The 26051-nt window shown below is 42.3% G+C and overlaps 1 protein-coding gene across 2 annotated transcripts in view; it reads left to right on the top strand.

Moving 5' to 3' along the window:
- The window catches only part of AMOTL1 (angiomotin like 1), a 118762-nt gene extending 93844 nt beyond the window's left edge, over positions 1–24918 (top strand). For both annotated transcript variants that reach the window (XM_065417455.1, XM_065417456.1), the window contains 6 exons: positions 7153–7302; positions 15234–15424; positions 18314–18439; positions 21060–21286; positions 22793–23065; positions 24812–24918. In XM_065417455.1, coding sequence (XP_065273527.1) covers positions 7153–7302; positions 15234–15424; positions 18314–18439; positions 21060–21286; positions 22793–23065; positions 24812–24918 — 1074 coding nt within the window. The remainder of the gene's footprint in view (positions 1–7152; positions 7303–15233; positions 15425–18313; positions 18440–21059; positions 21287–22792; positions 23066–24811) is intronic.
- The last annotated feature ends 1133 nt before the right edge of the window (positions 24919–26051 follow it).

Raw genomic sequence — 26051 nt, 5'->3', positions numbered from 1 at the left:
TGAAGATGTTTCTAGTGGATCTGTTCTTGGTCCAGTGCTATTCAATATCTTTGTCAGTGATTTGGATGAGAACATAAAAACATTGCTGATAAAGTTTGCAGGGTTCTGAAAAGAGCTACATGAATGATATGAGGTCTGGAAAACCTGCCTTACAATGAGACCAAAGAAGATCAATCTATTTTGATTACCCAAGCATTGTTTAAGAAGCGATTCGACCACAGTGTCAGAATACTTACATCATAATGTAGATGTATTTACATAGGGAGAACATTTCTGATAACAGAGGACTCTTCAGTCGAGCAGACAGACAAAAGCATAACAGGATCCAGTAGCTGAAGATGAAACTAGACAAAGTTAGACTAGAATTAAGGTGCACATTTTTAACAGCGAAGGTAATTAACCATTGGAGCAATTTACCTACGGGGGTTCTAGCTTCTCCATCATTTGAAGTGTTTAAATCAAGATTGGATGTCTTTCTAAAAGATCTGCTATAGCTCAATCAGAATTTTTGAGCTTGATGCAGGAATCACTTGGTGAAATTTTATGGCCTGTGTTATGCAGGAGATCAGACTAGATTATCATAATTGGCCTTTCTGGTCTTACCTGTGAACAGTGGAAAGAGGGAAATTCTGAATAAGGATAAAAAGACTATGGGATTTTGAATGTCTATACAGAACAGATCAGACCTTGGTGAGAGGAAGGGTTATCCAGTGGTTTGGGCACAAGCTAGGACTTGGGAGATCCAGACACAATTCACTGCTCTGCCACAGAGTTCCTGTGTGACTTTAGGCAAGTCACTTAGGCTGTCTGGCCCATATTTTTAAAGTATCAGAGGGGTAGCCATGTTAGTCTGTATCCACAAAAACAACAAGGAGTCAGGTGGCATCTTAAAGACTAACAGATTTATTGGGCATAAGCTTTTGTGGGTAAAAAACGACTTCTTCAGATGCATAGAGTGAAAATTACAGATACAGGCATAAATATACTGGCACATGAAGAGAAGGGAGTTACCTTACAAGTGGAGAACCAGTGATGACAAGGCCAATTCAATCAGCGTGGATTTGGTCCACTCCCAATAATTGATGAGGAGGTGTCAATACCAAGAGAGGGAAAATTGCTTTTGTAGTGAGCTAGACACTCCCAGTCCCTGTTCAAGCCCAAATTAATGGTATTAAGTTTGCAAATGAATTGTAGCTCTGCAGTTTCTTTTTGAAGTCTGTTTTTGAAGTTTTTTTGTTGAAGGATGGCTACTTTTAAATCTGTCATTGAATGTCCAGGGAAATTGAAGTGTTCTCCTACTGGCTTTTGTATGTTACCATTCCTGATGTCTGATTTGTGTCCATTTATTCTTTTACGTAGGGACTGTCCAGTTTGGCCAATGTACATGGCAGAGGGGCATTGCTGGCACATGATGGCATATATCACATTAGTAGATATGCAGGTGAATGAGCCCCTGATGGTGTGACTGATGTGACTGGGTCCTCTGATGGTGTTGCTAGAGTAGATATGGGGACAGAGAAGGCAACAGGGTTTGTTACAGGGATTGGTTCTTGGGTTAGTGTTTCTGTGGTGTGGTGAGTATTTGCTTCAGGTTGGGGGGCTGTCTGTAAGCGAGGACTGGCCATTCTCCCAAGGTCTGTGAGAGTGAGGGATCATTTTTCAGCATATGTTGTAGATCATTGATGATGTGCTGGAGAGGTTTTAGCTGCGGGCTGTACGTGATGGCCAATGGTGTTCTGTTATTTTCCTTGTTGGGCCTGTCCTGTAGTAGGTGACTTCTGGGTACCCATCTCGCTCTGTCAGTCTGTTTCCTCACTTCCCCAGGTGGGTATTTTAGTTCTAAGAATGCTTGATAAAGATCTTGTAGGTGTGTTGTGAGGGTGAATACACTACAGATTGTGACATGCTCAGATACTGCTGTGATAAGGGCCTTCTAAGTACTCTCTGAGGTCTCATCTGTAAGATTCAGAAGCAGCAAAGTGCATGCAATTCAATTGGAAGCACTGGTGCCAAAGAATCTAGGTATTTCAAACCTAATGATTACATTAATCAGCATTGTACATACTCTTGACGATGTAAAGTGCTATGTGCAACTGCTAAGTATTATTATTACTTTATTTTAGACTACTAAGCCATCTATTTTTGAACTCACAATATTAAAGTAACATGGAATATGTAAATTATATTCTCAGTACTGTTCCCCTTGAAATCAATGGGAGTTTTGCCATTAACGTCTTAGTTACAAAATGAACAAATAAAGGAACAGTCTCGGTAGCAAAACAAATTGAGAAGGGATGGTCATTGAAGGCAGTAGACTCCCTGTGGGCAAATCACTGAGCCTTTCTGTTGGTCCACCACCCATTTGTACGATGAGCTATTAAATACTTCCATTCTCCCACCTTTTGTCTGTTTCTAGTCACAAAATTAAATGACATTTTCAAAAGAGCGCACTGATTTTGTGTCTCACTTTTTGGTTGCCTGACACAAGACATGTTGAGATAACCATTTCTGAAGTTTTGGACCACATTCTTAAACAAGGAGTTTTTAATGTAATTTGGAATATATGGAATGAAAGAAAAAAAAATAGGGAAAATCTATACTTTTATTAGGTTTTACCACCTGCAGATCTTTGTAAATCTCAATGGATTTCTTGTATTGCCAAACCATCATAGTTAAGTTAAAAAGCTTTTTGTAGTAAACCGGGGCAAGCATAACTCAAAACTATTAAGGAAACATTTAAAAAATGTAAAAAACCTACTGTGTAAATCTACATTATATGGAATGCCTGTTAATAGAAAGATTTTATTTTAAAATATGAAGGTAGTATTACCTCTGTATATGGCATTAGTGAGAACATTACTGGAATAGTGTCCAGTCTAGTGTCCGCACTTCACAAAAGATGTTGAAAAATTGGAAGGGGTTCAGAAAAGAGCTACAAAAATTATTTGAGGTCTAGAAAACATACCCTATAGTGAGAGACTAAAGAGCTCAATCTATTTAGTTTATTCAAGAGAATGTTAAGAGGTGACTTGTAGAGCCCTGCAAATGTGCAGATATCTGCTTTGCATCCACAGATATCCACATCTACATGTTTGAGGATCGTGGATTGGATGCGGATACAAATTTTGTATCCACGCGGGGCTTTAGTGACTTGATCCCAGTCTACATCTATGTACATTGGTGGAATGATTTCTGATAGGAAAGGGCTCTTTAATTTAGCAGAAAAAGGCATAATGAGATCCAATCGTTGGAAGCTAAAGCTAGACAAATTCAGTATAGAAATAGATGCAATTTTTTAATCGTGAGAGTAATTAACCATTGGAACAAAGTTCCTAGGGATGTGGTGAATTCTCCATTATTTGCAGTCTTTAAGTCACGACTGGATATCTTTCTAAAAGATATGCTAGAGCTCAGACAGTTAAGGGTTTCATGCAGAAACTCCTGGGTGACACCCTATGGCCTGTGCTATGCAGGAGGTCAGACTAGATGATCATAATGGTCCCTTCTGACCTTAAAATACATCAATCTAAGGCTAGATACTGGTTGAGCCAAGAGAGAAACTTTTTTTCCGATCACTGGGCCAGGACCAGCACCTGGAAAAGTTTACTGATCCTATGAATTTTTCTATTGTTCCATTAAATGTTTCTTCCTCTAATAGGTCATGAGTTATTGGATCATAAAATCATATTATTCTTATTACGCTCTTGCTTCTTCACACACACTTCAGTTCTAAGCTGATTAGCAATTATTTCCCCACCAAATTTCTCCTGTTCTGTTTAGCAAACATTTTTCACTTTAATTTTTAAAGGTATTTGTGTGCATTTGGTGCTTATGAAATTACAGACTGGGTAAGGATGTCAGAATTGCCCAATAATAATAATAATTCATTATTATTTATGGACAAGTGAGCCATATTTTTTGTGTATAATCAACAAAATTGTTAAGTAAGGGCTTGATACTGTGAACACTTAAGTGCATTCCTTTACTGTAGTGAATAAAATTACACGCATGCTTAAGCGTTTGCAGGACTGGCGCCTAAATTCCAATTACAAAGCGAAATTTTGCATTTGGTTAAATCAGTGCACTTCCTTTGCAGACAACAGGGTTTCTCAGTTATGAATGAGAGATAATTTGGCATGGAGTGTCTTTATTGCTACTGATGATGAATGAGGGGAGGGGGAAAGAATCCAACTTGACTCTCTGATCCCAGGCTCAGTTTGCAAGGCTGGCAGTTAGTAAAACCATCTTTTTGCTTGTAAACTGAGCACCTCCGATCAGTAAGCCACTGAGAGATCATGAACATGGAACCCCACAATACCACTCTCACAGAGTCACACACCCCTTGGGAATCTAATCTTCTGCTTGCTTCTGGACATTGGTTCAGATTCTAATCTCGTTCATACCAGTGTAAATCCATTGAAATAACTGCTGTTTACAGCAGTGTAATGGAGATGAGAATCTGGCCCATTGTTACTGGATCTGGAAAGACTGCTTAGAATAAGTTTTGTTTTGCACCTGCATTGTAAAAAAACCTCCATCAATTTCATTCTGATTTTTTACTTGAGTATTTTATGGTCACAGAAGACAATTTTGAGGCATAAGAATCCATTGTCAGTATAATCTGTGGGAAGGCACATAGCTTGATCTAGCATTGTGCTGGAAGAATTCCACCTATTCTGAATGAAACACCTGAGCCCCCACCTTATAATTGCTAAGAGCTTCATGCAAAGGACCACATTCAGGAAAGCATTTGCAATCCATAATAACAACTGTTATTGGTCCTACAAAACTCAGGAAGAAAGCTGCGTATTCTGGAGTGCCATCTATTAGCACATTATCTATTAACTAATTATTGACTAGAGCTGGTCAGAAATTTTCCGGTTAATCTTTTTTTTTTGTTGTCAAAAAATGCCAGTTTATCAAAACCAACACTGTTCACAAACCCGGATCAGGTTCAAGGAATTTCCTGACTCAAAAAACCAAAAAGGTTTTGAATTGTTGAAACATTTCATTTTGACATTTTCAAAATGACTAATTCCGGTTTGAAAGGACTTTTTGCTTTGAAATTTAAGCTCGTAAGACAAAAAAAAAAAAGTTCTGACAAGAAGGTCAAAATCAAAATGAAATATGTTGAAATTATCATACTGAAACAATTCAGTTGACCTGAAATGGAAAACAAATTGGTTTTCCAGTTTGCAAAAGTTTAAGATTTTGACTTTTTGTCCTGACTTGAGAGGGGCAAAAATTTTGAACTCTTGAAAATATTTGTGAAACTGGAAAACTACTGTTTCCTATTTACATGTATACAGACATGTCTCTTTATAGAGCACTCCTCTACCAATAACTGTGTTAAACATTAGTCTTTCAACCTCCTATTTGGACTGTAAACTGTGCAAAGAACCAAAGCCACATGAGCACAAACAAATGAGGAAGAGTGGGAGTGTCTGTGTATCTAGACTAGAAGCCAGGAATCCTGCGTATGCTAGGAATTAGCTGTGACTTTAGATAGTCATATTAACCTCATATTGTCATATTGTAACTAAAGTCATATTAACCTCTCTGCCTCAGTTTCATATCTATCAAGTGGCAATAATCACACTGATCTCTGTAAAGTCTGTATTTAACAAAATGCCGACTATCTGACCCCAACTCCTGGCCCTAGTGAACTTTTCAGTCAGGCTAGGAATGTTTTTAATTGGTTTGGATTTGCAGCCTTGCTTTATGCTAATTGATTTTTTCTGTACAACAAAGCAGGTATGTTTTGAAGGGGATTAAACGTTTATGTTGTTGGGATGGAAGAACAAGAACACGATATCTCACCAGAGAGAGGCATTGCAGCCTGCAGGGTGAAGTCTTGAATCTGTCTGCAGCAGTCAAAGTGATATGCATGCAAGTTTAGGGTTAGCATTCTAGCTCCAGGGGAAAGAGGATTGTATCTTAGTCACTCTTGATAGAAACAATTTGCATTTTGGATTACACTGGGACTGATCCTGAGAGGCGCTGAGCAATTGCAACTCCAATTGACTTCACTACACCTCAGGATCAGGCCCATTTTTTGTCCTAGTTGCTTCCCTAGGATCAGTTTTCACAGAAGGCTTTGATGTCCTTCTCTCTAACATGTGCCGTGGGCTGTCTGTGGCATATCTGAACTCTTCCCCAAAGGTTCTAAGGCATGTTAATCCCTGCCATGGATTAATATCATTTTACCTTGTTGTCCTGCAATGACCACTTCTGTAGCACAGTGGGAGGCAGCAAGAATAATGGCTCAGATAGTGATGCACCTAATGTCTGCATCCACTTGCATGCCTAAAAGGTCACAGAAAAAGTCTGCAGTCCACCCCCACAAACTCCTATTAGGGTATGCTACTGGAGCAAATCAGGATTAATCTCAGGCCATAAAATACCAGGTTGCAGAATCCTCATGTAGCAGTGGGCCTATAAATCACTCAGTGCATGCATTAGGAGTAAGAGTGGCTTTAACTGATACTAACAGTCACCCATATACATCTGTATTACCTAGCCCTTGGTAGACAAGAAAACATCTGGAAACGGTCCAGCAGATGTATACCTTCAGCTAAGAGTCTGCAGATGCCTTTCCCACCATCAGAGACTGGATCATGCAGATATACAGGGTTAAGATTTATTTCTTGAGTCATAGAGTTGAAGGCTAAAAGGGACCATTCGATCATCTAGTCTGAACTCCTGTATTCCACAGGTCAATTAAATTTCACCAAGTTATCCCCTTATTGAGCCTGATAACTTTTGTTTGGCTAAAGCATAGATCTTGTTTTGAAAACATCAATAGATGGAGAATCCGCCGCTTCCCTTGGTACTTCATCCAGGTGATTAATCACCTCACTGCTAAAATGCATGGCTAAATTCTAATTTGCATTTGTCTGGCTTCAGCTTCCAGACACTGGTTCTTGTCATGCCTTTCTCCACTAGATTAAAGAGCCCTTTGGTACCCAGAATTTTCTCCCTGTGAAGTTTTAGCTTCAGTGAAAGCCATGTTTACATGCAACATGCACATGCCAGTGATTTATGAGATCATATCACAACCTGATTCATAGACATAAACATTCATGTCATAATTGTTTGGCTTCTGCTCTTCTGTTAATGACACTGTGCCCTCCGCTTGCGCTCTGCCCCCAGTTGCGTAAGAAGCAGGCCTATGTCGAGAAAGTGGAGAAGCTGCAGCAGGCTCTGACCCAGCTCCAGGCAGCATGTGAGAAACGGGAGCAGATGGAACGGCGATTGCGCACGCGGCTGGAGCGGGAGCTGGATTCGCTGAGGATGCAGCAGGTGAGAGGCTGATAGGTCGTGGGCCACAAGCACATCCATCCCTATGCCTGGGATGCTTCATGCCCTGTGCCCCTGGCATTACCTCCAGGATGTGCCTTGGCAATGAGAATAGGAAGAATGATGCCCTCTCACGCTTCGCCACCATGATGATAATAGAAACAAAAATGGTATTTTATTTGCCCATCCAAAATAATTTCCTTCCCCCCTCTCAGTGAATGGGAGAGTGCAGTTTTGTGAAGCTGAGTTAGGGGGTGCTTCCAAACCCTTGATTGTTTCTGCAGTTCTTCGTTAGCTATAAGTGCCTTTTTCCATCGGTTTGATGCAGTGGTTGCAAGAGTTTTTCTCTGATGTTGGCCACAGTTCGCTAAGCCTTTTTGTGAGCTTCACATTGGATTAACGCTGCGGTGCTCTCTCTATGAGGCTACTCATGAAAGCCATTTGGAAGCTGCAGCTCATTCAGCGTGTAACAGCTAGCTTGCTTAGTAGCGTTAGCCAAAGTGCATGTTACTCCAGTGCTTCAACGGCTGCCCTGCCTCTTTATTTGATTCTAGGCACAATTCATTATGATCCTTAAACCCTGCCTGGCTGAGTCCTAGTTCTAAGAGGGACCACGTCTCTCCCTATGCAGCATTGTGGCAGCTGAGTTCAGCTGACGTGATCTCACTTACAGATCTGAGTATCTGGGGGTAGACTGTTTTCAGAGAGGGTCCCTTTGTTGTGTCCCTATTGACAGGGCCGGCTCTAGGATTTTTGCCGCCCCAAGCTAAAACAATTTTGACTGCCCCCCCCCGTTTTTAAATTACAGCACCCCTGGCCCCGCCTCAACTCCGCCCCTTCCCCAAATCCCCAGCCCTGCCTCCTCCCCCGAGGCTCTCAAGCCTAGGAGGGAGGGAAGGAGGGGGAGAAGCGGCGCGCGCGCCGCAACCGCTCAAGATCTCCCCCTCCCTCCCAGGTTCTCAAGCCTGGGAGGGAGGGGGAGCAGCGGCGCGCGAATCAGCTGTTTCGCGCGCCACGGCCGCTCGGGATCTCCCCCCTCCCTCCCAGGTTTGAGAGCCTGGGAGGGAGGGGGAGATCCCGAGCGGCCGCGGCGGGCGAAACAGCTGATTCGCGCGCCGCTGCTCCCCCTCCCTCCCAGGCTCTCAAACCTGGGAGGGAGGGGGAGATCTCGAGCGGCTGCGGCGCGCGAAACAGCTGATTCGCGCGCCGCTGCTCCCCCTCCCTCCCAGGCTCTCAAACCTGGGAGGGAGGGGGAGATCTCGAGCGGCTGCGGCGCGCGAAACAGCTGATTCGCGCGCCGCTGCTCCCCCTCCCTCCCAGGCTTGAGAGCCTGGGAGGGAGGGCGAGTAGCTGCGCGCGAATCAGCTGTTTCGCGCGCGAGCGGCAGCAGCAGCGGAGGTGAGCTAGGGCGGCCGGGGCACATTTTTAGGGGTGGCAGGGGCGGCATTCTGGCACCGGCCATGCCGCCCCTAAAAATGTGCCGCCCCAAGCACCAGCTTGTTTTGCTGGTGCCTAGAGCCGGCCCTGCCTATTGAGAGTCCTTAAGGCAGGTGCTGAGGTTAGATAGCAAAGTACATGATGACAGACTGCTGATCAGGCCTGCCCTGTGTGACTATTCATATAGCACTCACTAAACTCCTATAGTCCTGACCCTACATGTGCTTGCCTTGGTGTAAAACCTGCAAAGACTCTCCGTTGGTTGCTAAATATACCAAAAAGCAAACCAGCTCAATGACAAGCTAAACAAATACAGGAGCATTTTGGAGAATTGTTATATTCTTAGGATTTTTTTTTTTTTTTTAACCAGTCGCTCTAGGGAGATTCAAGAGTTCCTTGACTCCATGGGGTGTTGTCAGGGCTCCTGCATTAGAGCTGTGTGAGCGCCTGGTTGAATTTTAAAGCTCTGAGTTTTCCATGCAGCACTGAAGCAGAAACCTGGATGCTTAATACTCATTACTGGACACATACCACATACTTTTTTCATTTTTTACTCAGGACAGTCATTTTTAACTATATCAAAAGTCACCCAGGTGGAAATGTCTGGATTTTAGATGAATCCTTCACTTAGAAAAGCCCTTTTCATGCTGATTTTAAATAGAGGATTATTTATTATTTCTCCACCACTTTTGCTTGATGGCGCTTGGCTCTCTCCAGATGCTGGGGAGACACTAGTTACGGCTCCATAGTTAAGGTTGAGTGTAGTTTTGCACTGAAAGTAGGGATTCAACTGCTTTCATCATCTGCTTTCAGAACTACCCTTTGCACCAGATCTGTTCAACGGGGAGGGTAGGTAGGGAAAACTCTGTATGTGTGTACAGGTGAATGCAGAGGAATGTAGGGGTTGAAGGAGTGAGTGGGAAATGGGTGTGTTGCCTGTGTGTGAAGGATAATATGGAGGGAGTGGGGAAGCTGGGGGGAGAGATGCAGGAGAATGTGGGGGACAGGATGTAGGGGAAAGGTGGGGAATATACTCCACTATGTTGCATAGCTGTGGCAGTGCAGAGCAGCGGTAAACCCATCTGTACTGGCTAGTTTGCTCTGGCTGATTTGTGCTGCTCCAGGGAGGTGTAAAGCAGCCAGAGCACACTGGTGAATCTGGCTATAAAAGACTTAAAATTAAATGAATAAATAAATAAATAAATAAGATGTTCTAAGGTTGATATTACACATCTTCATGTCATGAGAAATATCACAAGGCAACATTCTCTTTTGTTTCCTATGTAGGGTTTAATGTATGAAAATTGTAATTAAAAAAAAAAACAAGGAAATTCCTAGACAAAAACAATGTTAAGCTGAAGTTAGGTTTGAGAGTACACATATCAGTCATTTAGGGTAAAACACATTACAGGAATGTTGCAGTTGTCCCCCAAACAAGCATTATAAACCTAGGAAATTCAGATTTCAGGCTAAACTTACCATAATCAAAATATGGTATGGAAATGCAGAACTTGAGTACTCAAACAACCTTGACTCCGCCCTGTGCGGGGTGGGGTGGGGAAGGAAAGCAAAAAAAATCTAATGTGCTTCAAAAATCAGTCTAATTTCGGACTAAGCACTAAAATTCCTTAGCCGTAATCATATGGTTATTGCATGGTGTCACTACAGAGCAGAGTCAAGGTCCTGAACTGGGGCCAATGTAAGTAAGGAATTCATACACTCTCCAGCCTTATCTTTGGCAATTGCAGACTCTTAAACACTTCACAATTCAACCGTATCATTTATAAAGCTTTGGGATTTACACCTGCTGAGGATCTGGCCCATAGTTTTTCTGATGGACTTCTACTGAAAATGCAAGTTACTATCAAATCGGATCCTATAGAACCAAACACTCAAACAGCCTTTAATAGCATTTTCTGGTGTAACATGACGTTGATTTGGTGTATGGAAATACATGCACAAATTCAGAATAATTTACATGATTACAAAGAACCATTTCTTCTGCTATTCCATAAATTATTTATATGTGGGTTAAAAACAAAATTGGATGGATGTGCAGAGACACGGTTCTATGAATGTTCCCCGGGATCTCATGATTCTTTTTGGGAGCTCTGCACCTATGTGTTTGAGCGTGTACTTTTATGCTTAGTTCAACTGTCTGAACACAGTTACTCATCTAGGTAAGTAACTGCGCCTCTCGCCTTCACTTATCACCTCCTTCTCAAAACACATCGTAATGTTATTTTGAGGAGTAGATTAGTTCATGACAAAGAAAAAGCATTGAAGAGATTGCAGAGAGAATTCCCAGCTGGCAGCCAGCACTGAGATCAGAACATGTGACTACTGGCTGCTGAGGGTCAGCGAATGGATATACTAGTGCATTAAGCCACCATTTGAGAAAAACAGCTGAAGGGTGTAAAAGGGAACATAACTGAGGCATGACATGTAGTTTTAACTTAGAAAGTTCACACATTTCCCACTGTCGAGAAACACTGCTGCTGCCAGAACCCTACTGTAATCAGGGCTTGTTATTGCTAAGACTTGTGGCGAATGGACACACTGCTACACGGTGTTGTTGCTTAAAAGCAAAGGATCCGATTCTGCTCTTAGCTACATGGGGGTAAATCAGGAGTAACTCCATTGACTTAAATGGGGTTATAACAGTGTAAACCAGTGTGAGAGGCGGATCACAGCCCCAAAGAGAAGATAGTTGCAGTTAAGTAACATTAAAAAAAAAAAAATCTTGTTTTCAGTGTTTGAATATCAGAGAGCCACATCAGTCTATGGTGCAATCAGAATGGGCTTCTGGATCAGGCACTGGACTTGGGTTCAGGGGATCTAGGGTCAATCTCTGGCTTTGCCACAGACTCTCTGTGTGACCTCACAAGTTGCTCAATCGCTCTGTGCCTCAGTTTTTACCAGGAAGGTGGAAAATCTGCAAATATTTCTCTACTTCACAGGGATGTTGGGGGGATAAATGCATAAATACTGGGCAGACTACTACACTTAGTGGGTTAGAATTGTCATTAGCACCATGTTTAAAGTGTCGTAATTCTGGAACACCTTTTCCCTTCAGATTTTCACTTCAAAAAATTGCCTTGGCCTCCCATCTAACCTGCCAGGTTAGAGGGGAGGCGGGTATGAATGTTTGGTTTATTTTTTAATTTGAGGGAGGGCCAAAACTGGGCTTATGATGAACACCTAGCTCTAATTGTAACTGTGGGGTGAGTCCCATCACTCCATAAAATGACACCTGCTATCCGTGTATCACAGTCATATCTACGGAATATTGAGTCATGCCAAATAAAATAGACTTTACTACTTTTTACCCCAGTGAGCTTTATAGACCCAGTCCACCTAGGAGAGAATGAGCTAGATTCTATTCTGGCTCAGGTATCATCAACAGAATTATTAACTAAGTTCCAAATGGCCAATCATTATTGTTGGTGATGCATGTGCCAGGGAAAAAAGAACCTCTTAACTTTATATTCCAGGTTGAGTTTACAGGGTTGGCATTTATTTTTATCTGAAATTAGTAAGACACTCTATACATGGAGTTTCAGGGTACAATTTGTACAGAGTGGAATTGCTCTGTAAAAATATGATCATACCTTCCAGGACTGACATTATCTGAAGCACAACTGATGTTTTTGCTGGTGAAGCATCACAACAATTGCCCCCAAAGGATTGTTCCATAATGGATTATTCCAGAAAACGTCTTCCAAAAAAGTCAGTATTACCCTAAAGCCAAAGTTCACTTAAGTCTTCTCCTGCATTCCCAAGTCATGTTTTCTGTCATCAGGAGGAAAGGTTCCAAAACGAAGAACTAGAGGCTGTAGTATTTTATGGCACGAATTCCAGAGAATGGAAGTGTAGGTTACACAGTCACCCCTGATTTCATGGTTTTGATATATCACGTAGAGCCTGCCTTGCCCTGGGCAGCTTGTGATGTGGTGCAGTTGACAAACAGGGGTGTGCACAACAGTTTCCTCTTCTCTGACACAATCTTATGCCACTAAATGCAGCAACTCTTATACTTTATAAAACACTTCAATAATGTCTTCTCTCTGAAGGTCTCAGAGAACTTTACAACCCTTAATTCTCTTACCATCCCCTATGGATTAGGTAACTAACGTTATCCCCATTTTAGGTACAAAGAGGTTAAGTAATTTGCCTAAGGTCCTATTTTCACTGTTCCTGTGGGAGCTGAAAACCAGCGTTTCTGCTCAGTTTCAAACCAGGGACTTTTTGCATGCTAGATAAACACACGAACCTCTACACTACAGAAACCATCTCCTAAGATCATGTGGGAGAGCCAGGAATAGAGCCAAGGTCTTTTAACTCCCCAGCCTCTGCATTAGCTTCCCTGCTTTGGATAAACAATTTTCTATTCTATCGGGTTCTTTCATCCACTGTGTCCGTTTTGCTTATCCCATAACTCTGACATTTCAAAAGATGATGCCAAATGAGATAATGTGTAAACAAACATCGGTGTTATCCATTTCATAAAAAAGCTTTATCCACACTCATGGATTGATTTCTTTATCTTATGATGATGATGATGATGATTGAAATGCCATTAATGTGCTAAGTGCAGTAGAGGTACTGTAGCTGGTATTAAGAATGCTATATAAACTCATACGTCTAGGGGAGACGGACATTCTGAAACTGGTGCTTAAGAAGCCATAGTAGATACAAGGGGCCAGATCCTCAACTGCTGTAAATCGGCATAGATCCATGGCCCATAATAGTGGCCAAGTGCCATTTAATTTAGCATGCAATATTGCTTTGCTTCTGGGTTATATTTAACTATTTTCTGATTCCCCATAATACCTACATATATTGGACACTCTCTCCATGCATGAGAGAAGTGTGACAAAGTGTCAGCAAAAGAGGTATTTTAATGCTAGGTTTGGAGTATCCCACGATGCCCTTGCATTCCAGGATGAGCAGCAGGAATCCTAGTTCTGTCAGCCTGGTTCAGCATCCCACAGAATAGATGATGGCCGTAGTGAGCATTTGGAAAGCCAGTCCTGCCAGCACATTTTTCGAATGTAATAACGGAACACAACCTTTGCTTGCATTGCACCTTTCGTACAAACTGCACCCCCAGCTGCTTGGCAGTGCAAGACAGCAGCCATTACAGAGATAAAAGACAAAGGGTGGGACTTTTTAAAGCGCTCCGTGTAGGTGCTGCACTGGTAAAACTCCCATTAACTTCCATGGAAGCAGACTTAGGCCAACACTGAGCTCTTTAGAAAATCCCACCCAACATTTTCAAACTCAGGTTTGAAACTTTAACTAACTAAACTCTAACTTAAGGCCCCAAGGCCCAGATTCTAAAAGGTATTGAAGGACCTAATTCCCATTGAAAGGAATGGGGGTTAGGCGCTTAAGTACCTTTGACGATCTGGACTCAAATCCATATTTAGGTACCTGTTTAAGTGGATGGATTTTCAAGGGTGTTGAGAACTCCCCACTCCCACTGACTTCGTTTGGATTTGCAAGTACTCAGCACCTCTGAAAAGCTGGCTGATGTAGGTGCCCTAACTTGAGGCTGCCAGGTTTGAAAACGCCCGCTTAAAAAACAGAAGGAGGAGAGAAAAATGAAGGAGACTGGACCATGGGGGAAGAGAGATTTGAAAAGAGACAGCAGGCCAATAAGGGAGAGAGACACAGGCAGGCTCTCTCAGACAAAGCTGATGTCTTGCACAGACAGTGGTGAGATTACATGAAGGAACCGAGGAAAGAAGGGAAAGGGGCGGAGAGACAAGAAGTCAGAATCTGTTTCAGCTCCCATGCAGCGGTGTGGGCATGCTGTAATAGGCAGCAGACATGCTGGCTCTGCTAGCCTAGTTCACAATTCCATTTTTCAGCAATCCATCAAGTATGTTATATGGGCAGGTGTGTGCCTGGGATAGCAGCTCATGTCAGCTCTGCCAGCCTGTTTCACCAGCTCATGCAGTATATGCATGTGTGAGGGTGAGCAGCTAGAATGCCAGCTTGATCAACCCATAAGGTATTAACACACCACGGTGGAGAGCTGGACTGCTCCACCCCGTGAGGAGTGTGCCTGCTGTGGTAGGACCACCAGCTCTTCTAGCCTCTTTTAACATCTTTTAGCCCTCAGGTCAGTCACCTTCAGGAACTTGGGGAGGACCCCCCCTTCATCTGGAAGTTTTATACACGCCACCTGTAGCTTGCCTCCTTTGCTAAGCAATAAACCAGCTTTCCTGATGCTGTTGAGTTGCTAGGGACAGTTTCTAGAGCAAACTTGCATCTCACTGGTTCTAGGCAATAACTATTGGGTCACTCTTTGACAAGGAGCTCTATTTAATCTCTGATCGCCAGGTTGGCTACTGATTCAGCAACAGGCCACCCAAAAGGTTGAAAGCCCCTGGGTTTGTTTTGCAGAAGATTTTGTAGACGAGGTGTTTGCAGCTCTCGAGTTGGTGCAGGCTGACTATCTTCCGTTGTTTCTCTCTCCCCAACTCCAGAGACAGGGGAACTACCAGGCCGAAAGCCTGCCAGAACACAATGCCCCAGCACTGATGGAGCTAGTGCGGGAAAAGGAGGAGAGGATTCTGGCTCTTGAAGCTGACATGACCAAGTGGGAGCAGAAGTATCTAGAGGAGAGCACAATCAGGCACTTTGCCATGAATGCAGCAGCCACAGCTGCAACAGAAAGGTAAGATCACGTTGTTCCAGGCAATCATCAATACACTTAATCGAATGAGGCTTGTGTAGTAAAAAGAAGTGTGTTTTCTTAGGGACAAATTTGGCTTGCTTTATCCAGTCATGTAGTCCCATTGAAGTTAATGGGACCATTCACCATAGCAAGGCCATGAGGCCTTACCATTCCGGCTCAGGACCAATGGTTCATCGAGGCCAGTGAACCAGCTTCCAGCAGTGTCCTGTAACTAGGGCCCTGTGTAAATCATGATTTATTTATTTTTAGAAAATTCACGACAGCGTAAATGGCAAACTATTGAATTTCATGGAGTTTGCACAGAATGAAGTTTACAAGTAATGTTCATCAGTTTCATTAATTAATTGACTATTGTTACTTGTAAAATTCATTCAATCCTTGAAACAGACTTTGCTGTAGACTTTAACCTTTTAAAAAAATATTTAAAAATCATGGTTTGGGGGCATTTTCACAACTTCCATGCCCTCCAGGAAATTATGCTTTACATAGGGTCCTACCTATAACTGTTGCATCAAAGGAAGGCAGAAGTTTTCCTTAACAGACCTGGTTGAATGTACTTGACATGTGCGGGGGAGGAGGGCAGATTTCTCTCCATAGTATTAAGGGCTCACAAAGGAATTTCCCTTCATTTACTGCCAGATACTATCAAGTATTTTACATAGACCCAGGCATTTTAATATACCCAGAAAATGAGTGTATTTACTGGGGGCTTGATTCTCATGTATTTACTGAGTGTATTTACTGGGGGCTTGATTTGTATGTCATGGGGCACACCACTCACCGCCTGACTGGTGGTACCTTTTTCTGGTACTCTGGGGATTAGCTTGAGGCCGACAACCCCCCACCTATGGTTTGCATATCGTCACCCTGTCCACCTGGAGCTCCTCTCACAGCATCCTCTTCGTGGCTCGGCCCTGTGACTGTGTCACAGGTTCCCCGCCCCCCAGGGGAGGTTTAGCTCCTCAGTAGTCCTAGGCAGTTCTCTCGCTCGCTGCCTCGGTGCCACTCGCCCAGTGGCTGGTAGGGGAACCCAGGCCCACCCTCTTCTCCAGGTTCCGGCCCAGGGACCCTCAATTTAGCAATCTGGGCCTTCTCTCTCTGGCCTCACTGCTCTATCCCTGAGCTTCTTCCTACTGTTGGTTCCCCTTTTCTTCATAGGCCTACCAGTTCCCCAAAGCCTCCTCCCTCTTCCCAGGTAGTGTCTGCAGTCTTCACTCATTCCTCCTTTTCTCCTGTGGGTGTCAGCCTTTTTCCCAGTACCCCTTTCTGCTTCAGCCAGGGGTGAAAGTAACACAGATGACTTACCAGTACAGGGCCTGGCTCCGGGCCCCCAGAAGGTGCAGGGCCTCAGGCAGAAGGGGTGGGGCTGGGAGTCAGCCTCCCGCAGCCAGCCCATCCGCACTGCCTGGCCCTCACCACCTGGGGCTCCGGCCACTGCTGTAGTAGCCCCGGGCCCTTTTAAATTGCTGGGTCAACTGCCCAACTGAGCTTCCTTAATCAGCTACCTAAGGGGTTAATTGGCCCATCTGGCCTGCATTAAACCCTGCAAGGTGATTGTGGGGTAGTCACGCCATCACAATGCAAAATACCTACAACTGCTGTTGACTTCAGCTAGATTTGTGGGTGCTCAGCACCTTTGCAAATCAGGCCCTTTGTGTCGTCAGAATAGGGTTTTTAATATTTCTGTGTCACAGTTAATACAAGGCATTGTCACTGGTGTGTACTGGCATCTAAAATATCATAATTGAAAGAACCCTATCAAATATTTTTGATCCTAAACGTAGGTATGACTTTATAAAAAAAAGTAAAATAAAAAACAACAACAAAACCAAGGTTTGCAAAATTTCACATAAAATATGTTTTTTAATCAGTTACATATTTTTCTTTACATAAATATTTTCTTGAAAATTTTCCCCTATGGCTTTGGAAACCCAAACACACCAGCTTTGTGTTAGCGTATGAGAACCAGAAAGTAAAACTGAACTTGAAACAGGAAACTAAATTGATCAGTCTCATTTTCTCATCCAGCATTGAAGTGCAGAAGCAAACAGCAAATTAGATTCAATGTTGCTGACTCTTGTGATGTTCTTTCAACCCTCACATTATTTGGTGTTTTTCTTAAAGCCCCAGCACATAGAGCCAAGTGATTACATGAGAATCTCAGCTTTCACTAATTTTTTAAAAAAATTTCTAGCCCTTGTGATTGTACAGAAAAAACATGAAACATGATTCAGGTGTACTTCAAAGGCTCAGAAACCTGAGGGGAGTTAAAAACAATCCACAATTCATTTATTTATTATTTATATCACTAGCTAAGGATGTATTGTTTAATATAGTGGACCAGATCTTCAACTGATGTAAATTAACATAGGTTCATTGAACCTCGGGGAGGGATAGCTCAGTGGTTTGAGCATTGGCCTGCTAAACCCAGGGTTGTGAGTTCAATCCTTGAGGGGGCCACTTAGGGATCTGGGGCAAAATCAGTACTTGGTCCTGCTAGTGAAGGCAAGGGGCTGGACTCAATGACCTTTCAAGGTCCCTTCCAGTTCTAGGAGATAGGATAACCCAATGGAGCTGAGCTGTTTTAGACTGGCAGAGGATCTGGCCCATTATTTTTATCTTGACAGTGTCCTTTAATTTTAATTCATTTTAGAACATGAGATTTCACCTCCAATTTGTTCCCGCCCACCTTTTGTTGTATTTTCAGAAATACTCATTTCGCTAGACTATTACACCCTCCAAATATAGCTGTAGATTTCCATTGTAATGTGAATGGTAAAATAACAGTTACATGCCTGTTTGTATCGAAAGAGGCCTTTTATTGAACCACGTGACACTAAAGGGTGTGGCTATGTCTTGTGTTGCTAGGGATACCTCAGTCATTAACCACTCGCGGAATGGCAGCTACAATGAGAATTCCCTGGAGGTTCGAATATGGCAGGAAGAGGAGGAGATTGTTCAAGCCAACCGGAGGTGTCAGGACATGGAATACACGTAAAGGACAGCTGTTAAATATTTACCACGGGATGTGTGCTAAAGGTCTTATCATGAGATCCATAGCATCCTAACTGCTCGGATTCTTGGATAAGCCAGCCCACGTGTCATTTAGCCCTTTGCATGCCAACAGGCCCATTCTAAAAGGAGGGATTTTGCTTCAGTTTGACTTTTAGTCATTTCACTCTTCAGCTATTAAAAGACAGAGATTAGGTTCTGCCTCCTCCCCTCCCTGGATTTAAACCTTCTTCACATCAAAGAGAGACCTTAAAAACGGATGGCTTCCTTACTAGAAAAAGGAGGTTGGCATGAGCTTGCATGATCTCATTCAAAATTTCTGACTTTTTAATGCAAGACTCACTAGTAGCCAATGCTGTAATTGTGACTTCATTGCTCCCCAACCAAAAAGGTGTGTGTATGTATCTGATATCTCTCTCTGAGTTACACCTCTACCCCGATATAACGCAACCCGATATAACACGAATTCGGATATAACGGGGTAAAGCAGCGCTCCGGGGGGGGCGGGGCTGCGCACTAAGGCGGATCAAAGCAAGTTCAATATAACGCGGTTTCACCTATAACGCGGTAAGATTTTTTGGCTCCCGAGGACAGCGTTATATCGGGGTAGAGGTATATATGAAATGTACCATGGCATGTAGGACAAACCTTCAAAACTGAACACCTGAAGTTGAACTCACAAATAAAATGCATACACAAGTATGTTGATAAATTGGAGAGGGTCCAGAGAAAAGCCCCAAGAATGATTAAAGGATTAGAAAACATGCCTTATAGTGGTAGATGCAAGGAACTCAATCTATTTACCTTAAGAAAGAGAAGGTTAAGGGTTAACTTGATCACAGTTTATAAATAGCTACATGGGGAACAAATATTTGATAATGGGCTCTTCAATCTAGCAGAGAAATGAATACCATAATCCGATGGCTGGAAGTTGAAGCTAGACAAATTCAGCTTGGAAATAAGGCATACATTTTTAATGGTGAGGATAATTAACCATTGGAACAATTTACCAAGTGATTCTTCACCACAGCAATTTTAACATTAAGATTGGCTGTTTTTCTAAAAGTCCTGCTCTAGAATTGTTTTGGGGAAGTTCTATGCCTGTGTTATATAGAAGGTCAGACTAGAGGATCACAGTGGTCCCTCTTGGCATGGAATCTATGAAAGCAGTAGTCGGTACAGAACCTGTCTATGCACACAGAAGTTCCCATTTGCACGTGCAGTTTTCCCATTTTGAGCATACAAATGCAAATATGTATGTGGCACGTCCAATTACTTGTTTGCTAGAGCTGCTCAAAATATTTGTAATCAAAACTTTTTTTAAATTAAAAATGGCATTATGACTAAACAGCAATTTTTTTTGAGAAAATTTCTGTTTTCACAGATATTTCCCAGGTTTTGTTGAAAAGCAAAAAAAAGCCAAACAAAATTCTGACAAAAAATTTCATATTCTTCACATTTTTTTTCCAGAAAATAAAAATATAATTTAACCGGTTCTGTGTTTTTCATCTTATATACACATGCATGCATGCACACACACACAGAGGACTTGAAATTAGTGGGAATTTTTCCATTGACTTCTTTAAGAGATGGATCAGGATTTTATGTTGCAAGTGCAAATTAGGCACTCCATTTTGAAAATGACAGCCTTAAAGTTTCCACCTCCCTTATATGTCTATTTAGACCATAGGTGACATTTCTTTTTTAAATCCCTCCCAAAAAATGTCTGCTGTATTTGGCTATATTTCATAAGACATGATTTTCATTTGACTGGCATTTTAATTAGTTGGTTCAAACCTTTTCAGTTTGATTCAGTCTTAAATTCTCCATTGCCATGTTTCCACAGCCTATTCTCAAATAATTGGTTCGTTATCATCTTAAAACACTTTCAGGGTCTATAGAAGAAAGCTGTTGGGGCCTCCAGTAAGTTGGAAAACACAGACCATTAGTTATTTCCACAGCTTTCAACAGAAACTAAGGGCCCAATCCAATGCTCACTGAAGGCAATGGAAGTTTTTTTCATTTATTTCAGTGGCAGTTGGTATGGGCCCTCAGAGATTTGGGCAAGATAATTTAATTATTAAAATCTTTATTTCAATCTTTTATAGGGCCAACTCCTGAGGTCTTTACTCAGTTTTAATTCAGTCAACCTTGATTCAGGCAAAACTCCCCAATTGCAGTCTGCCACAGTAAAGAACTGAGGATTTAGCCCAGAAGTATTGTGGGGCAAAGAAAATTGCTCCTTTACCTATCTGAGTGATCCCATCAGTCCACAGCATCTTTAGGACTATTTTTCAGATTATTCTTGCTAGTTTATTGAAGTAATATCAGTGGACCAGCTTAATTTAAATCTATTTATTTATTTAATCTTACAAAAAGGCATCACCATTGGCTGAATAGCAGGAAATATTGCCCAGTTAAGTTGTGCAATTGTCCTCAAAGGAAATGGTGGAAATTTAATTGTTTGAGTTGCTTAAAACTGGAAGGGGTAAAGCAGCAGAGAATATGCTACAGGGAACAGTCCTGAAAAGGCAGCAGTGGAATAGTTGTGATCTAGAAGTTATTTTTCATCTTTGTAAACAGAACATTCGTATTTTGGCAGGATAAAGAATCTGCATGCGAAAATAATTGAGAAAGATGCCATGATCAAGGTCCTTCAGCAGCGTTTGCGGAAGGATGCTGGGAAAACAGACAGCACAAGTTTACGGCCTGCTCGATCGGTCCCGTCCATCGCTGCAGCAACGGGTGCGCATTCCCGCCAGACCTCTCTCACCAGCAATCAGATAGTTGAGGAAAAGAAGGAGGAGAAGACCTGGAAAGGAAGCATAGGTGAGCTCCAATTTGAGCTAGGCATTGGCAGTGCCAATGGTTTCAGAGAGAGGACAGCTTAACAAGTAAAATCTGTCTGTGGCCAGAATAAGACTTTGAGGGGCAGCTTTGAAAGTGTGATTGGCCACCTTCCAAACAGTTTGAGCCACCACCCTGTGTGTTCAGGCACAGCTGTACTCGCCTGACAATCATACCCAGAGGACTGCAGGCAGTGTATGCACATTTCATGGGAATGAATCCTACTCTGGGCTAGGAAAAGTTGCATTAAACTAGAGAGCAGACAGCACTTTGGATAGGAATTTGCAATGTAATATGGCAGGAAAGAAAGAAGGCATGCCATTTTGGGCTGTGTGCAAAAAGGCATTACAGTCCAGCGATAGCCCCTCTCTGCATGGCACTGCTGAGACAAAAATAACAGGAGTACTTGTGGCACCTTAGAGACTAACAAATTTATTAGAGCATAAGCTTTCGTGGGCTACAACCCACCTCATCCGAAGAAGTGGGTTGTAGCCCACGAAAGCTTATGCTCTAATAAATTTGTTAGTCTCTAAGGTGCCACAAGTACTCCTGTTATTTTTGCGGATACAGACTAACACGGCTGCTACTCTGAAAACTGCTGAGACAGCAATTTCAGAATGCTGTGTTCAGTGTGTTCGATGTCAGAACAATGTAGGCAAACGAGAGGGGGTTCAGAGAAGAGCAATTGTTCTGAAAGGACTGATGTATCAGAACAGGTAAAAATGACTGAATCTGTATACCTTGAGGAAATAGTTTCTGAGAGTGTCATGGGAACAACATGAACACCAAAGAAGAAGAAGAACAATGCACAATATAATGAGTGGCGATGGGATCAAAGGAAGGGTCTGGTGCTTTTATCTGCTCATATAGGCTGCGGGAAGCAAATATGCATGGATTTGAGAGTGGGAGAGTGAAAGATTGGCAATAGAATCTTCATTGTATGCTCCTCCCCTCCCGGGTAGCCTGCTGAAGCTCCTCTATCCCAGCTCTGCAAGGTTGGGCCTCCATGGCTCTGGGGAACGATGGACGGGGTGCATGGCAACTGCTGTATGAGGCGCACTTTACTCTTAACCAGTCAGCTGTGCTCCTTTGAGAACCATGGGAGGAGGGGGAAGTTGGGTGGCACCATAGTGGTGCCAGCACACCACTGAGTATGTGCTGAGCCTCCAAATTCCTCATTCCTGAGGTGAATCTCACACCATTCCTGAGCCCTCTTTCCCCTCTAGGGGTTTTTATCATGGACTCAAGAGAAGGGACCTTTTAAGCTGACTATGAGGAAAATCTTCCTGATAGTGAGTTCTAGGAGGCTATCTCTCAGGGGAAGCCTCCCCAGGTGAGCAGTGGACACCTCATTAGTGGATATATTTAAAACTACCCTGCACCAAAGCCCTGGAGAACAATCCTGCCCTGAGAGGAGGCTGGGCTGAGGGATCTAGCAGGGCTTCTCCATCTCTGATTTTACTAACATGATCGTTATTGTGTTTTTAGGGTTGCTGTTAGGGAAGGATCATCACGACCATTCATCAATCCCTGCACTGCCTCCCTTACCTCCCTCTTTGTCCTGCGCAGCCTCCTCCTTGCCAGTCAGCGCCTCCCATGCTAAAACAGGCAGCAAAGACAGCAGCACTCAGACTGACAAAAGCTCTGAGCTTTTCTGGCCAAACACTGCCTCTTTCCCAGGCAGGGGAAGGCTAAGCACCACCCCTTCTAACAGCCCTGCCCTGAGACACACAGGAGCCAAAGGCGCTAGAGATAAACTGGGTAAGTGATTCCAACCTTCATGGTACAATCAGTGTATTGATATTATGGTGACTCGCGCTATATAGGTGCCTGAGACAAATATAATTATAGAGAGACAGCTAGATAGATATAAGTACTTCTAAGATAGATAGATACATTGTTGTTGGTTATTATCTCAAGAAAATCAAAAGCATTCTTTAAGTCAAATTTAAGAGAGAGATGTGTGCAAAACCACTTGCTTTGGCCTTGCAAACTTTCCTATGCAGAGCGGGGAAATTTCAGCATGTACAGTTATTTGTGGTGCAAAAAGTGACATTCCAGCCTGGAACTGGTCACAACATTTCTCATCTTGGACACATTCCGCATTTGTTTCCACACTCAGACAAACATTTTTTTGGAGAATTTTCCCAGTTTAAACTATTTTGGGGGGAAGAAACCATTTGCTTCATATTTTTATGAAAACTTGTGGGAAAAGTGAGCCGAAAACACAGAATGGTTTACTTTTGTGTGAAAACTAGGGACTTTTGATTTAGAAATATTTTTTGACGGATGGGGACTGTTTCAATACAGCCCTAGTTACAGGAGATATTTGTTTTAAAAACATTATTTAAAAAAAAGACTGTTTCCTACACGATCTTTTATTCCCCATGAAAACAAATCCATTGCTGTTAACTGAAAGAGGTGCAGTCAAGTAATTTAAACCCTAAATTTAGGCTTCCGGAAGGGAAATAAGATGTGTGTAGAGTTGTGTTTTCAGCCGTTAGATACTCTTGTGATGTGGGCAATAGACAGATAGATCAAATACATGGATTACAATAGTATCTTGGACTAATTTTTCAAAATGCATGAATAGAAAGAACTGTTAGGGATTCTGCGCTCAGTTATATCACTATAGAACCAGAGTAGCTGCATTGAGAAGCTTCCCCAAGTAATGGTAAAGCCTACAGCATATTGACATTTTCCAGATTTCAGTTATTCAGTGAACATTGGGATTTTGATGCCCAAATTGAGACACCTTAAAGGGGCCGAAAATGAGCCACCCACCTTCTAAAAATCAGGCCTCTACAAGGTGTCCACAATCACAAGTGACCTGAAAATGTTGGCCAGTATGTTTTCCAAATTCAGCTCTAGGGTTTAGTTCAAGCCCCTTTTCAATTAACAATGAATTAATCTTTTAAACTTCTCTGTACTTTAATGATCTAAAAGATTCTTTCTGCTTTAAGAATCTGAGGATTCTTACGGTGATACGGCAGTTTCAGTACCTAGGTAGGTATTTATTGTGTTTATTAGCAACAGAGGGGAAGAAACATTGTTAAATGTCATTTTTATCTTTACCATGTCCCTTTAATTCACACTGTGTCCAATCCTACATTCTTTGCATGCTAACTAACCTACTAACGTCAGTGGGATTCCTTTGGTGCACCAGGAATTCAGGGTCAGGTTCTACTATGAAATACACCCCAGCCCTTCTTGGTGCAAATCCAATTTGCCACAGAGAAATTCAGATGTTGCAAGTGGAAGAAATTATATTTTCAAATTGCAAAACTGAAACATAAAAATTAGAATTCTATCCCAGAGGGCATAAGTGACTGAGAAGTTGTTGCATCCTGGCAAACGCCAGAGGAGCTCTCTCTGGTGTCACTACCCCAGGGATGAATTTGGCCTTAAATGTTAAAAAAGTATAGTTAGAGATTTTCCCTCCAAAATATTTTGCATTAGTTTTAGAGACTTTTTGATGAATCTGGATTTCTCTCCTCACTGTCACAGAGAACTCCCCCAGCCATGGGAAGCTGTCGGATAGCAAAGGCCGAGTAAGCAGTTTGGTCCACAAGCCTGAATTTCCTGATGCCGACATGATGGAAGTCCTCATCTGAGGAAAGAGTGACCTTCCTCAGGATTTTGGGCAGATACATTCAAGTCCACGGAGGCCAATGTTGTGCAAATCTTAAAAACTAAATATACGAGTCTGAAGAAAGTCTGAGAAAGATTGAGTCTGGAAGGAGCCTAGAGGCTGAGATGAATAAGACTTTGAATTACAGAGGGAAAAGAAAGAGATGTAAACATGAAACGAAGGATGCTGAAGGTGGACATGAATGGCTGGAATATTCTGACAACAGAAGGTGATAAAGAAACATGGATTCACAAAGAGATGGTAAAGGAAATAGGAACTGCATTTTCTATTTTAGAGAAAAGGTATCTTTTTACCATTTACAACAGTGTTCTATTGCTGTTCTATTTTACTTGCTAGCTACAACCAAGACAGAGACTGAAATCCGGCTCTGCTGAAGTCAGTGGGAGTTTGTGAATTGTCCAGGAGAAGTTTAAACGTTTCTCAAATTTAGTCATTATTCATAATTGTTCACCAGATTATTTTAGCGAAAAATTCTTGGTCTGTAGATTGTGCACGAAGCAGTTTGTTGTAATTTGTTTCAAGCCAGGTTGGTTTGTTTTGATTGGATGTATAGGTCTTTCCTGATTGGATGAGTGCTACTCTTGGGATCAGGTTTCCAAAGCAAATACTCATTTTTTGCAAATTCAAAATTTGCTCAAAATTCACTGTTGCCATGAGCATTTCTTTGCTAGAATTTGCATAGAAGATGCATGTAAAAGGGGCATAAACCCTGTCAAAGCAATTTCTTTTGCAATTTTGGTAACTATTCAGGGGAAAATGTTGAGCGTATTCCCTCAGCTCTAATACATAAAACACACACACAAAGCTGTGTAAGCAGCAAATTGTACATACATTCAAGTGCTAAAAGTTTTTACTCATGAGGGCTTGGAGACAATGGGCATTCAGGATGCTCAGCACCTCACAGGGAACAACATGGTGCCACTGTAGATGTATTCTCTGGCTTATTAAAATAATAGTAGAGTATTCGGCAGTATCTGTCCAAACTGCTTCGGCATTGTCAATGGGGCAAATTCTACCCTCCAGTTGTTACTGAGGGTGAATTTGAGCACGTAATGGCAGGCAGAGTTTCAGGCCAGGGTTACTACAGTGTTTGGG

Source organism: Emys orbicularis, chromosome 1, assembly GCF_028017835.1.
Source record: "Emys orbicularis isolate rEmyOrb1 chromosome 1, rEmyOrb1.hap1, whole genome shotgun sequence".
Taxonomy (NCBI): domain Eukaryota; kingdom Metazoa; phylum Chordata; order Testudines; family Emydidae; genus Emys; species Emys orbicularis.
The sequence above is the reverse complement of the archived record's forward strand: the minus strand, read 5'-3'. Positions and strand labels throughout refer to the sequence as shown.